Source organism: Diceros bicornis, chromosome 2, assembly GCF_020826845.1.
Source record: "Diceros bicornis minor isolate mBicDic1 chromosome 2, mDicBic1.mat.cur, whole genome shotgun sequence".
NCBI lineage: Eukaryota > Metazoa > Chordata > Mammalia > Perissodactyla > Rhinocerotidae > Diceros > Diceros bicornis.
The window spans coordinates 81851016-81865866 of record NC_080741.1 but is presented as its reverse complement, the minus strand read 5'-3'; the positions used below and the strand labels follow the sequence as shown (position 1 = coordinate 81865866).

General features: G+C 53.1%; 2 protein-coding genes across 5 annotated transcripts in view; both read left to right on the top strand.

Moving 5' to 3' along the window:
* Nucleotides 1–14851, top strand: part of LOC131419132 (uncharacterized protein C3orf20 homolog) — a 137310-nt gene that overhangs the window by 43558 nt on the left and 78901 nt on the right. The gene's annotated exons all lie outside the window — the stretch shown is intronic.
* The window catches only part of LOC131419115 (mitochondrial mRNA pseudouridine synthase RPUSD3-like), a 55138-nt gene continuing 48094 nt past the window's right edge, over nucleotides 7808–14851 (top strand). For all 4 annotated transcript variants that reach the window (XR_009223148.1, XM_058563950.1, XM_058563923.1 and 1 more), the window contains exon 1: nucleotides 7808–7919. Coding sequence is in view for 3 of the 4 variants with exons in the window: in XM_058563950.1 (XP_058419933.1) it covers nucleotides 7823–7919 (97 nt within the window). In the remaining variant the exon portion in view is untranslated. The remainder of the gene's footprint in view (nucleotides 7920–14851) is intronic.

The window sequence follows — 14851 nt, the reverse complement described above, 5'->3', positions numbered from 1 at the left end:
GGAGGAAATTGAGGTGCAGAGAGGGGAAGTGTCTTGCCCAAGGCCACAGAGCCAGGCCCCCAGCTCCTCTCTCTCTCCACGCCTGGCCCGGGTGTGTGCAGTGGGGATGGAGACGCCTGAGCCGAACTTACCTGATGTTCCCCCCACCCATCTCTGGGGCCCGGGAAGGGAAGGGCGGCCTTGTGAAGACTCCGTCCACCGGGCAGGTGTCTGGCTCAGATTTGCCCGCTCCTGGACCCAGGAAGGCAACTCGGTTACTTTCCAGGGGAAGACAAGGCCTGGACGCTGATGCTGTTGCAGCCCTGGCGCTGCGGGGTGAGCAGTCCAAGGCTGCGGGAACCTGCGGGTCAGCAGCCGCAGTGGCTGTGGGCCCAGGGTCACCATCTTTCTAATAACATGCCCTTATCCCCGTAGACAACAGGTATCCTGCTCCTTGCGGAAAACGGGAAACCCAGGGGCGCTCTGCCAAAGGAGCGGGACGGGAGGGTGGCCGGCGTTGGGCCCCAGCTTCCTGGAAGAGCCCCAGCCCGGCGGGAAAGCAAACCTGATTGTCACGCCCTCTGGGCTGGGGCAGGAGCAGAACCCAGGCTGTCTCCCCAAGCTCCCGTGGGGTTCCCACGTCGCCCCCTCTCACTCATCCCAGCATACGGTGGCTGCTCCATAACTGCTCTCTCCTGTCCCTCTCCTGCTCTGATTGGGGGGTCTGCGTGCCCCAGTTCCTGGTGTACTTTGTTTGTAAACCTTTCTTAAGCACCAACTATGTACTAGACATTTAAATGATAATGATCGTTTATCGAGCACCTCCTGTGTCCCTCTTTCCCCTCCTGAATGCTTTAGATGACTTATCTCCTTTAATGAGCAGACATCATTATCACGTCCACTTGATCGGGGGCAGTGTGCTGAAGTGGGTAGGAAAGCCGGCCCCAGACCAGGGCGGGATCCCCACCACTTACTAGCTGGGTATCCCCGGGTGAGTGCCTCAGCCTCTCTGTGCCATGGTAGCCTCATCTGGAGTATGGGGGTAACAACACTGCCTACTTCATAGGTTTGTTGAGAGGGTTAAGTGAGTTAATAACATATGCAAAACACTTACTGAGTGCACACAATAGGCACTCAGCGAATACTTGCTATTATGATTTACCAGTGGGGAAACTGAGGCTGGGATTGGCCCCCCCCCCCGCCCCACCCAGGTCACACCCAGGTCCGTGTGGCTCCTGAGTTCTGCTGCCTGTCTGGGGGCTCGGCCACACTTTCATGTGATCGCAGAGCCAGGCGCTCTGTGTCTGGAGGACACACCACATCCAACTCCCACGCTGGCGCAGCTCTCTGCGAGGCTTCAGGCAGGAACAGGAGCTGGATTCCCGCGGTTTTGACCTGAGGTCACCTAAGCTGTGTGCAGGGAGGTAATGAGCCCCAGGGAGAGGGTCTAACGGTAACAAAAAGATGGGAGACATTTGCTCACTTGAGAACCTGATCATTTAAGCCGCATCATGCCTGTGTATAAGAGCTGTGAGGGAGGGGGCTTCAGTGGGGAGGGGCCTGGGGATCTTAAAGGGTCCAGTGAGGGGTGACTTTGATTTCACAGGGCCCCAGGGAAACTGTCAGCCCCACAGCAGGGATTTAAGACATCTGAGGGGAGTCAGGAGGTCTGTGTTCCAGCATCAGTGCTCTCATCAAACTGATGGGTGATTTGCCATTGGGTGTCCTGCCTCCTCAGCTGGCCTGGGAGCACTAGAAGGCACAGAGGGAGTCCCTTCACCTGGTGCCTGGCCCAGTGCCTGGCACAGAGTAGGCGCTCAGTGCATTTTTGTGGAAGGAAGGAAGGAAGAGAGGGAGGGAGGGAGGGAGGCAGGCAGGCAGGAAGGCCGCCTAGAATTTTGGTCCTGCTTCTGGCACCGTGCCCTGAGACAAATGTGGTATAAGGTATACTGTGAACAGCACAGGCCTTGGGGACAGAGAGACTTAGCTTTAGTCCCAGCGCCACTGCTAGCTCTGAGTCTTGAGTAAGTCGCTCACCTCTCTGCCCTCGGTGTTGTCATCTGTAAAATGGAGACTGATAAAAATCACATTTTCACAAGAACTACGTAAAGGGTTTAGCACCAAGTGCTCTCAGCATCCATTGGTATTATCAGTGTTATCACTGCCTGCTGTTACTGCCACAGCCTCCTCATCTGGCAATGCACTGGTCCCCCAAGTTCCTTTCACCCCAAGTTCCTCAGGCTCTGAGCCTCCCACCTGGCTGTTCCTTGGACATATCAGAACCACAGTGTTGGCCCCTTGACTGCCCCTTCCAAGGCTCCTGCAGACATGGGCCGGCTCATCACTGTGAAGCTGGAAGCGGCTGGGCATTCTGACCATCCAAGGCAGAGGGAGAGAAGGAAGGGAGGAAAAGGAAGAGGGAGAGAGAAGGACGGCCTGCTCAGGGAGGCCAGGCTCCTGGGGGGATCTGCCTTAAAGGGGTCACACCCCACCCTGCCAGGCTCCTTCAGCAAAGCAGGGAGGGGCTCCTGCCCTCAAAAGGCAAAGCAAGAGCCTGCAGCCACTTGAGGAGAAGGGGCATGGTTTCAGCGGCCACATGATTCCAACTTGGGCCTGGATGGCAGGAGGCGTGGATTCCAGCACTGGCCATTCCCCTAACTCGCTGTGCGATCCGAGGCCAGTTATCTTCCCCTCCGGGCCTCAGCGTCCCAAACTGTCAAGTGGGCATAACATCTACCCTGGGCAGCTCAGTTTGCTGAGAGGAACAACTAAGATGGTGAGAGTGATTTGGAAAAAATGAAAATCTCGGCAGACTTTTTGCCCATCACAGAGAAAACAGTGTAGCCTAGTAGTTAAGAACTCAGACCACGTTCCCAGAGTGAATGGGGTGTGAGTCCTGGCTGGGCTGTAAGGGCAAGCCACTTCCCCTGTCTGGGCCTCCGTTTTCCCACGTGTGAAATGGGGAAATAATAATCCCTTTATAGGGTTCTTGGGAAGAGTACATGTGCAAAAGGCTTGATGATGGTCATTACCCCGACACGGTCGTGTTCTTTGTGGGTATTTTCAGCCATCCCCTGAACTCAGTGAGTGCTTAGGGCTCAGTTCCATGAGGACTAAGCAAGTCCAACCACCAGTATTAGCCCCGGGTGTTCGTGAAGCCTTAGCGTCTTTCACATCCATTTTCTCTTATTAGGAAAAGCAAACAAAGGAATAAGCGTTTCAACTTCACAGCCCATCACTCCAGCAATGTGTGGTTTCAGCTAAACAGGTTCAGACCTGTGTCTCTTCCCAACCGTCATTGGTGCTATGATCTTTTTAAGTAGACTTTGCTTAGCCTCAAATCCCCAATTTCAACAGTCGTGGAAACGGCTTAGCAAAGACTGAGGTCTCTTCCTGCCCTCCCTTCTTCTTTGTGCAGGCCCTACAGTGAAGGGTAACATTGCCCATTGATCGGATTATCTGAGCCTCCCTCTCCTGCTCTGCCCTGGGGTCCTAGGTTACTTGGGTTTTATTGGTAATTTCCAGAAACAAGCTCAATTTTTAAAACACGTTTTCTTTTTGCAGCAAATATTGAAGTGATGTATCCACTCACTCATTTGTACCCATATTCAAACAGACACCCCCCCTAATCTTCACTACCACCAACTCCACCATCTCCACCCCCTCCATCACCTCACTCACCTCCACCATCTCCATTCCCTCCACCACCTCCCCCACCTTGACCAACTCCAACCCCTCCATCACCTCACTCACCTCCACCATCTCCATCCCCTCCACCACCTCCCCCACCTCCACCAACTCCACCATCTCCATCCCCTGCATTACCTTGACCAACTCCACCACGTCCATTCCCTCCACCACCTCCACCAACTCCACCATCTCCATCACCTCACTCACCATTTCCATCCCCTCCACCACCTTGACCAACTCCACCACCTCCATCACCTCACTCACCATCTCCATCCCCTCCATTACCTTGAGCAACTCTATCCCTCCATCACCTCCTCCAAATGCATCTCCACCACATCTATCAATTCCACTACCTCCACCTCCTCTACCACCAACTACGCCACATCTGCCATCTTCACCATGACTTCCACAGCTGCTTCTCCCACCTCCTCCACCTTCACCACTTCTGTCCCACCACCTCTGCCTCCTCCACATCCTTCACCTCCAACACCACCTCTCCCACCTCCACCTCACCTCCACCATCAGCACCTCCATCACCATCTCTACTATCTCTGTGCAGGGACTCATACGGTTTATTAAGAGCCCAAGTAACACAGATTCTGCTGTAGATTCTCTATTCCAGAGGCACAAGTATTTCTCCACAAAGGGCTTGAGGCTTAAAAACTCTGTGGTGGCTCAGAGAGGAAAAGGTCATTTGAAAGGATCAAATTCAATTCTCGATTTGGGGAAACTCAGATCCTTGCCTGAAAGTGTGCATGATCTAATTCTATACTATGGGCATTAAAATACAAAAACAAAACCAAACCTGTTAGGTGTATGAAAGTGTTTGGTGAGTGCAAAAACACTATACAAGATTTTTCACAATGACAAGAAGAAAAGAGTTTACCCTCCCAGAGCCTTTCCACATTACCTAACTGAAGTGCATTCATTCCTATCTTCAGTATGTGTGCGTTGGACACGTTGTGTGTGCCAGGCACCAACTGGCTCACGTACCAATTCAAATCAGACCTTCATGCGTGTCATGTGTTTTTAGTGAGCACCTAATATGCACCAGGAGTTCTGGCCCCCAGATATCTGGAAACCTACCAGCCTTTCAATCATGTATCAATAAAGAGACAGAGGTCAAGGGATTACGTTCTCACCCCAGTGAGAAACCGAGGAAACTCTGAGGTCTTTTCTCTACTTCTGCGTACTTTGGCAGCACATCTGGCCACAGAGAAATGGGATGGACTGTCTGGGGCAGTGTGTCTCCAACTGTGATGTGTATGCAGAGCACCTGGAGGCCTTGTGGAAATGCAGATTCTGGTTTAGCAGGGCTGGGGTGGGGCCTGAGGTTCTGCGTGTCTAAGAAGCACCCAGCGCTGCTGCTGCTCCACGGACCAGGCTTAGAGCAGGAAGGCGTTTCATCTGTGCAAGGAAAACATCTGGTTACCTGGACCACCGGGACCAAAGGCTGGACCAAAGGTCTCCGGGTTCAGGGAGACACAGCAAGGCTGTGAGGTGCGTTGTGTCCATGCGGAATTCTGCCTCTTCTCAAGGTCCCAGCACAGCTGGTCAAGGCACAAAAATTCTAGCCTCTGCCACCTTCAATCCCAGAAAACCAAAGTGATCCTGAACAATAGTCTGAACCTCTGTCCTGGGCCTTTATTCTTGTGGGCAACACATATTATTTGAAGACCTACTAAGTGCTGGGTTCTTTGTTCAGATGCCAGGGCTGCAGTAGCGAGCAGGGCAGACACAGCCTCTGCCCCGGAGCCATCACCCCGAGAAGGGGTCATTTCTGGGCCTCTCTTCCCCACTTGATGGACAGGAAGGGATGGTGATGGTAGTGGAGGGTATGTCCCATGCTCCTCCCCCAACTTCCACACAGCAGACACCTTGGCTAAACTGCCAAAGTGAATTGAGACATCCCCCTTCCCTGCTCTTCCCACAGAGTGCTGGAATTGCTGAAAGCCCACACCCTGGACCATAGTAGACTCACAACCAAACTGCTAAATGACCAAGCCACACCTTGAGATGGGTTCTGGAGATGCAGCAAGGGCAAGAACAGAGCCAGGAAGTCTCATTCTAACACTTAGTTTACTCAGTTCCCTCAAATGTAAAATGGGAAGAATTTTGATACCAGCTTCGTAGGATTGTGGTGGGGCTTAAATGGGTCAACATGCATGTACAGAGTTCGGCGGCATGCCAGGCACACAGCAGGTGCTCCATAAATGTTAGCTGCCGGATATATATGAAAGGCGTGATCCTTGCCCTCAGCTTCCAATGGCTGAGAGAAGAAAGCCGCGGATGTGGTGTTGCAAGCACCTGTCACCCTGGCCCTTCTGTACCTCCCACTGGGAGCTTCCACCCTCTGTGTCCGTGCCAAGCCAAACCCCTCACAGCCTCCTCCAACAGGCCATGCCCTTTCACACCTCTAAGTCAGCCCGAGGTATTCCCTCTCTCTGAAAGGCCTTTCTTTTGCTTGAACTCGCTTCACTTGGGGGCCACCTCTGAGTTCCCACAAGCTCCTATGCACTTCTGTCCCCATCCCAGCACTTGTCCCGGGAAGCAGAACTATCTGCCTATGTTTGGTGGCCAATCACACAAAGAGCTCAAGGGCAAAGCCTTGGTCTGAGTCATCCACGTCACCCAGCCCCAGCCTGGTCTCAGGGAGGTGCTGGCCGGCCAGTGTGCGCTGAGCAAACAAAGAAAGGCTTCCCTTCAACTGGGTCTCCCTTTCAGTGTCCCCTCCTCAGGGAGGCCTTCCTTGATCACCCATTCTCTACTCAAGTGGTTCTCAAACTTTAGCTTGCATCAGAAGGACCTGAAGGGTTTGTTAAAGAGGGGATTTCTGAATCAGTAAGTCTGGGGATGGTCCCGAGAATTTGCATTTCTAACAATTCTGATGCTGGTCAGCACACTTTGAGAGCCAGTGCTCTGCCCCATTACCCTGGTTTACCTCCCTCAAGGCACTTATCACTTTCTGAAGAGATACTGATTGCTTATTTGTCTCGTGCCTCCACTGACGTTCTCCCATCTTAGCTCCAGGAGGACGAGAATCCGGGGCTGTCTTATTCCACGCTCAGCACAGCACTTGGCGCAGGACTGAAGGAATGCCCGGGCTTGAAATTAAAGAGATGGATGCTCCGTTGGGTGAAGGGACCGGGAAAGCCCCACAACCCCAACTCGCCGGCTTCCCCCCGCCCCCCTCCCAGATGCTAGTCCCTTGAACCTCGCGCGGTTCCCCGGGTCCTCAGGCCACGGCCCCTTTAAATGTGCGCGGGGACGCCTCGTCCCTGGGCTCCCAGGGTCCCTGACAGAGCAGAAAGGGAAAAAAAGCCTTCCTCTTGGGGAGCGGGAGGAAACGTCTGCGAGGGGCGGAGTCGCGGCGGCCACAGCGCAGCGCGCCGGGGGCGGAGCCCGGAGCCCGGAGCCCACAGCTGCTGGGGGCTTACCCGTCAGATTGCCCGTCCCAGGTCGACTGGCCACGAGCCGGACACAGGGGTCCCGGTGGTGTCGCCAAATTTGTCACTGCCAAATAGGGGTCCTCGACTCGCCGCAAAGACACGCCAATAGTCCAGAGGCAAGGTGGTAGGAGAAAAAGGGTCTTTTATTATCATTACAGCTTGCTAGCAAGGGGGAAGATGGCGGACTAGTGTCCGTAAGGAACCATCTTAAAACTACAAACTTTTGAAACAGTTATATAGGGCAAATGGGCTGAAAGGGGGGCGTTTCGGAATGTGACCATCTGGTGGTGTAGTCCTTGAGACACCGGATCATCCCTTTTTCTTGTCACCAGCGATGGATACCAGCATAGGGGCTCTTTTCTGAAGGTCATTACGTTCCTGGGAAAACTTAAAGAACAAAAAGTTACTGTCTTATCACAATAAGGAGGTTTATGTGTAAGCTGAGGCTGGGAAAGTAGCCGAGCATGCATATTGGTCACAAGCAGCTGTGGACGTATCCAGGCTACGTGTAAACTAAAGCATTGCAGACTCAACAAAGGGTTGCCTTGTGGGTCAGGGTTATTTATAGCTCCAACGTGATTCCCTTCTACAAGATGGCTTTCCTTATGCTAACCTGTGACTACATATCTATCATAGCTATTTAAGCAGCACTAACAATGGGACCAGTTATAGACATTCCGGTTCAAAGAGAAAGAAGACGGAAAATGGAGGCGGATGATGGCCCAGGGGCCTCTCGCCCCTCTCCCAAAACTACGGGGAAAAATACAGCAGAGCCAGCTCCTCAGCCGCTTCGTCACCTCTGTGAGCATAGGCTGACTATATTCTGGCCTGGTCTTTGGGGTGTTGGGAGAATACATTTGCATATCTTTGGATCAGTTGGTTAAAAGCAATAGGGAATTTAGTTGAAATGTAGCAAAAAGAATTTAGGTAGGACTTAAGAGTGATGTTTGATATGAAAAGGGTTTGTCAGCACCAGGAAAGGAAAAGCTTGTGCTTCCAGCACCTCCCCTTCCCCTTCCTCAACACCAAGAAGTGGGGAATGCACAGATTTTCGCATTAGATGTGCCGCTTTCTAGCTGAGTGGAATTAGGAAATTCATGTCACCCATCTGAGCCTTAGTCTCCTCTGCTATAAAGTGGAGCTATTACTGTATACCTCATAGACTTGTGAAGATTCAGTGAGGATAGTGTGTGAAAAGTGTTTTTGTAGACTTGGAACTGTTTGCAAATGGCAGCTGTATTTGTGGTCTGGGCCCTGTTGTCCCCACCTGGGGTGGGGGGGCTCCCAGGAGGCCTGGCTGCTATGGCACCTTCTCCTCCTCCTTTGGAATGACCCTCACCCCCAGGCTAATTGATGAACTGGCAGGTGTTTAGAGGACGAGAGGTACAGGGTCCTGTCTTGGGTGGCAAAGTGCAAGGTCATGGATGTCGCTACAATGGCCAGAGTTCTGGCCATGAGGAGGAAATCGTGCTGTTGGGATAGTCCAGTAGGAGGGAAATTTGGCCAGTCCATGTTGGTTCAGAAACCAATTTTAAAATGTTTTATAAAAGGCAACATGCCCTCCAGAAATTCAGCTCTGGAGGGAAAAATCAAATCTTGCACCACTGAACGCCTGCCCTCCAGCGCCCCCAGATATTTATGTGTGTGTGCACATGCAGGGAGACACACACACGTCCCTCCCCCGAGCTTTTCCAAACATAAACGGACTGTATTGACTACTCTCCTCGGACCTTGCTTTTGTCCCGTTAGACTTTGTTCACTCTCAGGGCGTAGAGATCTGCCCCCATTCTTTTTCACGACTGCAAGGAGTTCCAATATCTAGTCACCCATGGATGGATATCCAGGTCATTTCCAGGCCTGTGCTCCTCTGAAAATGCTGCAGTTAATAACTTTACGTGCACATCTGCACACGTTTATGAATATATCGGAAGGTAAAAAAACAGTCCCGCCATGCTGACATAACCGCTGTTAGCATTGGGCTGCGTCTTGTTCTTGTCTGGTATGCGTGTCTCTAGGGTGTGTTTAGCGGGTGTAGTCATGTTGTGCGTAAAGTCTCTTGCTTATTTTATTTAACTGCATATTGTAAGTATTTGCTTGTATTATGAAATAACTTAGTAAATTAATAAAAGTGACTATGAGACAGTCGGGGCTGGGCTCTGCAGATACAGCGCTAGCAAGTGACTGCACAAATACTCCATTTGAGTCGTTATGACCCAAGTTAATGTGCTCATTCCCTCTCACTGTGTGTTCAGGGTATTTGTAATATCCTACTGCATTGCAGAGAACGCTCAAGTGAACGTATTTGTAATTAAAGCTTTTTCAGCGTTTGGGTTTATTTCCAAAGGAGAGATGGCAGGAGGAAGGGGGTTGTATTACCAAAATGCTCTCCAGAGGGGCTGCACCAGTGATTGCCTGGGCCCGCTCCATGGGTTCCATCTAAGAGGGGAACTGTGGTTTGGTCAAGGGGCAGAGAGGAACAAAGGTGAAGATTATTAATAAAAGTGAAGACAGTGGGAGTTACAGTGGACAAGTCTGCCGTGCGCAGGGTGGACGGCTGCCCCTGTTCGGGTGAGGGTGGCGTGCGTATGCTTGGGCAGTGCCGGGGCCTGCTGGGTTAAATGCTGCTCTGCCCTGGCTGGTATCAAAGTTGGAGGGCTGACAGGCGGAGACGGGGCAGCATGAATAATTCAAGATTCTGAGACACAAAAAAGATTACTGGACAGAGGAAGAGGATGAACAGGCTTAGTTAGAAGATGTGTTTTTTTAAGATAAGATTTCAGAAGAGATACAGGAAAAGTCAGACACCAAAGTGTGTAACTGACAATTGTCCTTTCTCCCTCGTCTAGAGAGGACACAGAGCCCCATGAGGGCTCTGTGGACCCAGGTGGCAAAGGAAGCACCATCGCCTGGCAGTGCTGGCCTTATGGATATGATTGAGGGGTACCTGCCCCCAAAACACCCCTCTCCTGCCTGCTTCCCACAGTTCCCAGTCACTTGAGAGTGCTTATTCCTGGGGGTTTAGAGGCCGCCCACCCTCTTCCTACCCCCACAGTGTGCCAGGTCCCAGACCCTGGCTCTCTGCAGTCCTTTTTCCCCAAAGAGGACTCAGGCAGTTGCTCAAATCGGGCGTTTGGCCTCCATCACTGCTTGGCGCAGCCCTCGGCATGACAGCTACATGGGGTGTGCTTTTTCCTGGAAAGGTGACCTGGTGTGGGCAGCCGCAGCTCTCCAGGACCCAGGAGAAAACGGCAAGTTGTCCTCAAACCAACTAGCGGTGTTCCCAGCCAGGCCCTCCACCATTTTCCTACAGGGAGTCCCAGGGGAACTTCTCCATCCACCTCAGACCTTCGGATCATGGCCATCCCTCTCCCCGTCAACATGTGACCAGCTCCTCCTGGGGGCTGGGATATATTTCTCAAATGAAGTCTTGTTTCTTGTTCTTAATTTAAAAATCCTGAGAGTTGAATACTTGGTATTTCTTCAAGAACAAGAGAATCTAAATCGAGTTGCCTTTTCCTCATGTTTGACATTGTGCTTGATTTATTTTTTTTTTAAAGATTTTATTTATTTATTCCCCCCCCCCAAGCCCCAGTAGATAGTTGTACGTCATAGCTGCACATCCTTCTAGTTGCTGTATGTGGGACACGGCCTCAGCATGGCCAGAGAAGCAGTGCGGTGCGCGCCTGGGATCCGAACTCGGGCCGCCAGCAGCGGAGCGCGCGCATCTAACCGCTAAGCCACGGGGCCGGCCCCTGTTTTTTTTCTTTTTAGACTCTGGCTCTCCCTGAAAGGGAGGGTCCCCATCTGGAACGTAGCCAGTGCCTGGCACGCAGCAGGGTCTCTAAATACTGAGCAGAGTTGCACTGTGCTGAGCCGCCCAGGAGCCCTTGGGGTCCTTGCACGTGGAGATCGTCCTCTCCGTGTGCTAGAAGTGAGTCTCTAGCTTGGAGGAGAGTGACACTGCTGTGCTGTGCCGGGTGTCCTCTCTGCTATGGCCTTTTCCTTTTAGCCTCGGACTCTGGGGCTGGGCTCCCCCTTCCCTCTGTAGACGCTCTCTTGGGGGCTGACACTGAGTCAGACCAGGCTGCAGACAGCCCTCCGCCCCAGGGTTCTACAGCAGGCATTGCAGGCAGAGTGCCATCTGGCTGCCCTGCGGCTCTCCCTGATGTTGGGGGAGGGACTGGAGGGGTGGGATGTGCCCAGTCCACCCTGCCCCCCACTGCTGACGAGGTCCTAGCCAGCCCCTCCCCATCAGGAAGTGGTTTCTGTGGACCAAGCCCCCGTCTGGTGGCTGGAGGGAACGCAGGACTCGTGGGGTCTACACCTGTGCGTGCCCAGAGAGCTTTTCTAACTTTTTTGATCCTCTGGGCAACCCTGTGGTTGGAGGGAAGGATTCCCACCTGACAGATGGAGAAACTGAGACTCAGAAAAGAGAAGTGGGTGACTTGGTACAGCCCTAATAAACGCATGGCTTTGCTCACGCCCTCAGGGAGCCCACAGCCCAACTGTGAGAAGCAAGATGGGAAAAGAACAGGCTGGCTTCACTTATGCCACAGACATCTTCCACAAGAAGTGTGTAAATTGAAATTTTGTAAAACTGGGCCCTGTGTTGACTATCCTGGGAGTGCGGGTTCTTTTTTCAAGCCTGAATAAGAATTGGGAAGGGAACTAACATTCATTGAGTCCATGCCAGGTGTCAGGCACTGTGTTAGTTGCTTTTACATACCCGATTTCACTCTTTAAGCGATAAGGATTCTGTTTGGGGATAGAAGACCTGAATTTAAGTCTTGGGTCTGCCACTTGCCAGCTGGGTCACCCTGAGTGAATCCCCCAGCTTCTCAGAGCCTTGGTTTTCTTGTCTATGAAGTGAGGGTACTTGTTTGTTGTTTCCCACACCCCCCTCTTCGTTCCACAGGCTTGCCTGAGCCCACGCCTCGCCGTCCCCACCTGGGACCGTGGCCAGCTTTCTCTGGTCTCCCAGCCTCCAGCGTGGCTCCCTCCCATTGCTGTTCACAAGTGGCCAGGGTGAACTCTCCAGGGAGCACGACCAATGGGGTCCTTCCCCTGGCTAGACTTTTCGCTGGCTCCCCATTGCCCTGGGATACACACTCCAGGTGCCCTGGCCCTGCATTTGAGACCCCGGCTGCCACACCAGCCACTTCTCCCAGCCCTCCTTACCTCATAGTGGATGATTATGGTCCCCCCCCCATGCCCCACATTTCGCCCCTCTGTGCCTTTGCGTAAACTTCCCTGGAATGTTCTCCCCACCTGTTCTTTGTCTTCTGCTTGACCTTCAGACTCAGCTCAGGTCTCACTCTGGGCCGGAGCCCTCCCGTGATGCCCTCCCTACCACACACAGGTTTAGGGGTCCCTTTTCTGGGCTGCTTCCTCCTAGCACTCAGCACCCCGTCTCCTGTTTGTCTGCTTTCCCATTTGCTGTGAGTGCCTCAAGGGCAGTAAGGGGTATCTCATTCACCTCTGTGTTCCCAGAGCCAGGCACGGAGTGGACAGTCAACAAATGTGGGATGCATCAGGTGAGACTGCAAACCACGGGCCCTCCCTCCGCTGTGAACTGCTGTGCCCGTGCTGGAGAGTGCAGCCCTGAGTTTGGTACTTCACACACCTGAGTGTGTTCTCAGACGTCCACAGGGACCTGGCTGGAGGTGCTTCCCCGCGCATCGTTAAAACCAGCAGGCGTTCGTCGAGTACCTGCTGTGTGCAGAGTCCTGTGCGAGCGCGGAGCTCACAGTTCAGTGAGGGGAGAGAACCTGTGGAAAGCCAAGGCCACAAGCGCAGGCGGGGTGTCGGTGGACACACAGGCGTGTGGAGGGGCGCAGGGCCTCTGCAAGCAGGTGTGGTTGGGCAAGGGCAGATTCTGAAGCTTATGCAATGTGAGGGGTCTCTTTAAGAAAAAGAACATATAATTAAGAATATAAAGTAATCTGCAGAGCCTTGAAGGGGACCCATGCAGGTGTGGGGCCTGAAGCTGCATTAGCCTAAGCCTCATTAGCTTCATGGTAGACCTGCCTCAGTGGTCAGGGAAGGCTTCCTGGAGTAGGAGGTGAGGTTGGAACTGGGCCTGGAAAGGAGAATCCGTCAGCCAGGGTCGCTGGGTCCTGGACAGTGTGAGGGGGTCGGGTCAGCAGACACTTCCTGGGTGTCTGTTCTCGGCTGGCAGCCCCTGCCCTCGGGAAGCAGGGTGGATTTACAGAATCTTAGAGGCCTTTGGAAAGGGCAGCGTTTCTCTGAGCCTCTTCCCTGTTTGGAGTGAAGGAGGCAGATGGAGTTCAGCAAGACCATAAGACGAGCCCTGTGGCGAGAGTGTGTGGTTGTGTGTCTGGGTCCAGGTGTGTCATCCTTGCCTATGTCACCTCTGCTTCTGGGTCCGAGCCTTAGTGTGTTCATTCCTGTCTGGCTCTGTGTGGTTGGTTCCCTCTGTGTCCCCCCATCCAGGCATCCCACTCCAGCCACACGTGGCCCATGTGTCATGTGTCCATGTGTGTCAGAAAGGCCTGGGCCCTCCTGCCCTCCTTGTGCCAGTTGCACGGTGGATGCTCCTGTGTGTCCCAGCACCTTTCGCACATTTTCACGTCTGTCTCCCCGGCACAGAGAGGGCAGCAGTGAACCCGGTGGATGAACGTGTCTAATGAGTGGGTCCAGCTGCAGGTGATCTGTGGGTGGTTCTGTCTGGGAGAAGTTGATGGGAGGGTGATAGCAGAGTGGACCTTGGGCAGGTTGTTTCAACTCACAGAGCCTGTTTCCTCAGAAGGAAAATGGAGATGATGACGGTGTTGGCCTCATTAAGTGGTTGAGAGGATCAGACAGTATAATCCGTGAGGTATGCTCAGCTCAGTGCTCAGTGAACCTTAGCTGCTGCTGCTGGTAGAAGCGGTGTGGGTTACCAGTGAGGCTGGAGTCCTGTGTTCAGATCCCAGCTCTGCGCTTACCCTGTCTGGCCTGTTTTTCCATCTATAAAATGGGCATGTTGCTACCTGCAGGATACAGTGGTTGGGAAGAATGCGTAAGGCACCTGGCACATAGTGGGCACCCAGAATCATTGGCTTCTGCTTCTACTATTGCCTCCGCTGCTGCTGCTCCTATTATTCATGGCTGGCTGTGTCCATGTGGATGGGAGGGGGGTGAAAAGGGGATCGTTTTTCAGACACCCACACATGGAAACCACAAACAACCCCTCTCATAGCTCCTGGCGGGTTCAGATGTGGTGTGCGGTTATAAAGCCATAGTGCTCTTCATGAATCTCCAGCCACCGCATCCTCTCCAGCTTCCCGAGGTGGCAGCAGTGGCTCAGCCACCCCTCCCGCCTCCCCTGTGGTCTGGCTCACTCTGAATCTCAGAGCAGAGATGACAGGAGAAAGATGTGTCCGAGTTTCCTTCTGCTTTGGGGTCTCAGGACCGACGGCTGTGGAGCCTATCTTGCAGATGAGGAGACTGAGGCAACCCCAGCCACCGTTCTCAGCATCCACTGAACCTGTGGATAAACCACATCCAGGCCTTGGGGCGCCTCTCCCAACCCCCACCCCCAGTACATTAGAAGTAATATAAAATTATGGCTTAGTTAGCAAAAAAAGCTCATTTGTCCATTAAGACTTGGCTACCGCAGCGTTCTCTGTGGTGGCAGCGCCTGCCGTGCCGTTTCCACCGAAGGTGTGGAGCACCTGCTGTGTGCCGGGGCACGGGCCATGTGTGCAGGGACAGAGAGGCCCTCACCGAAA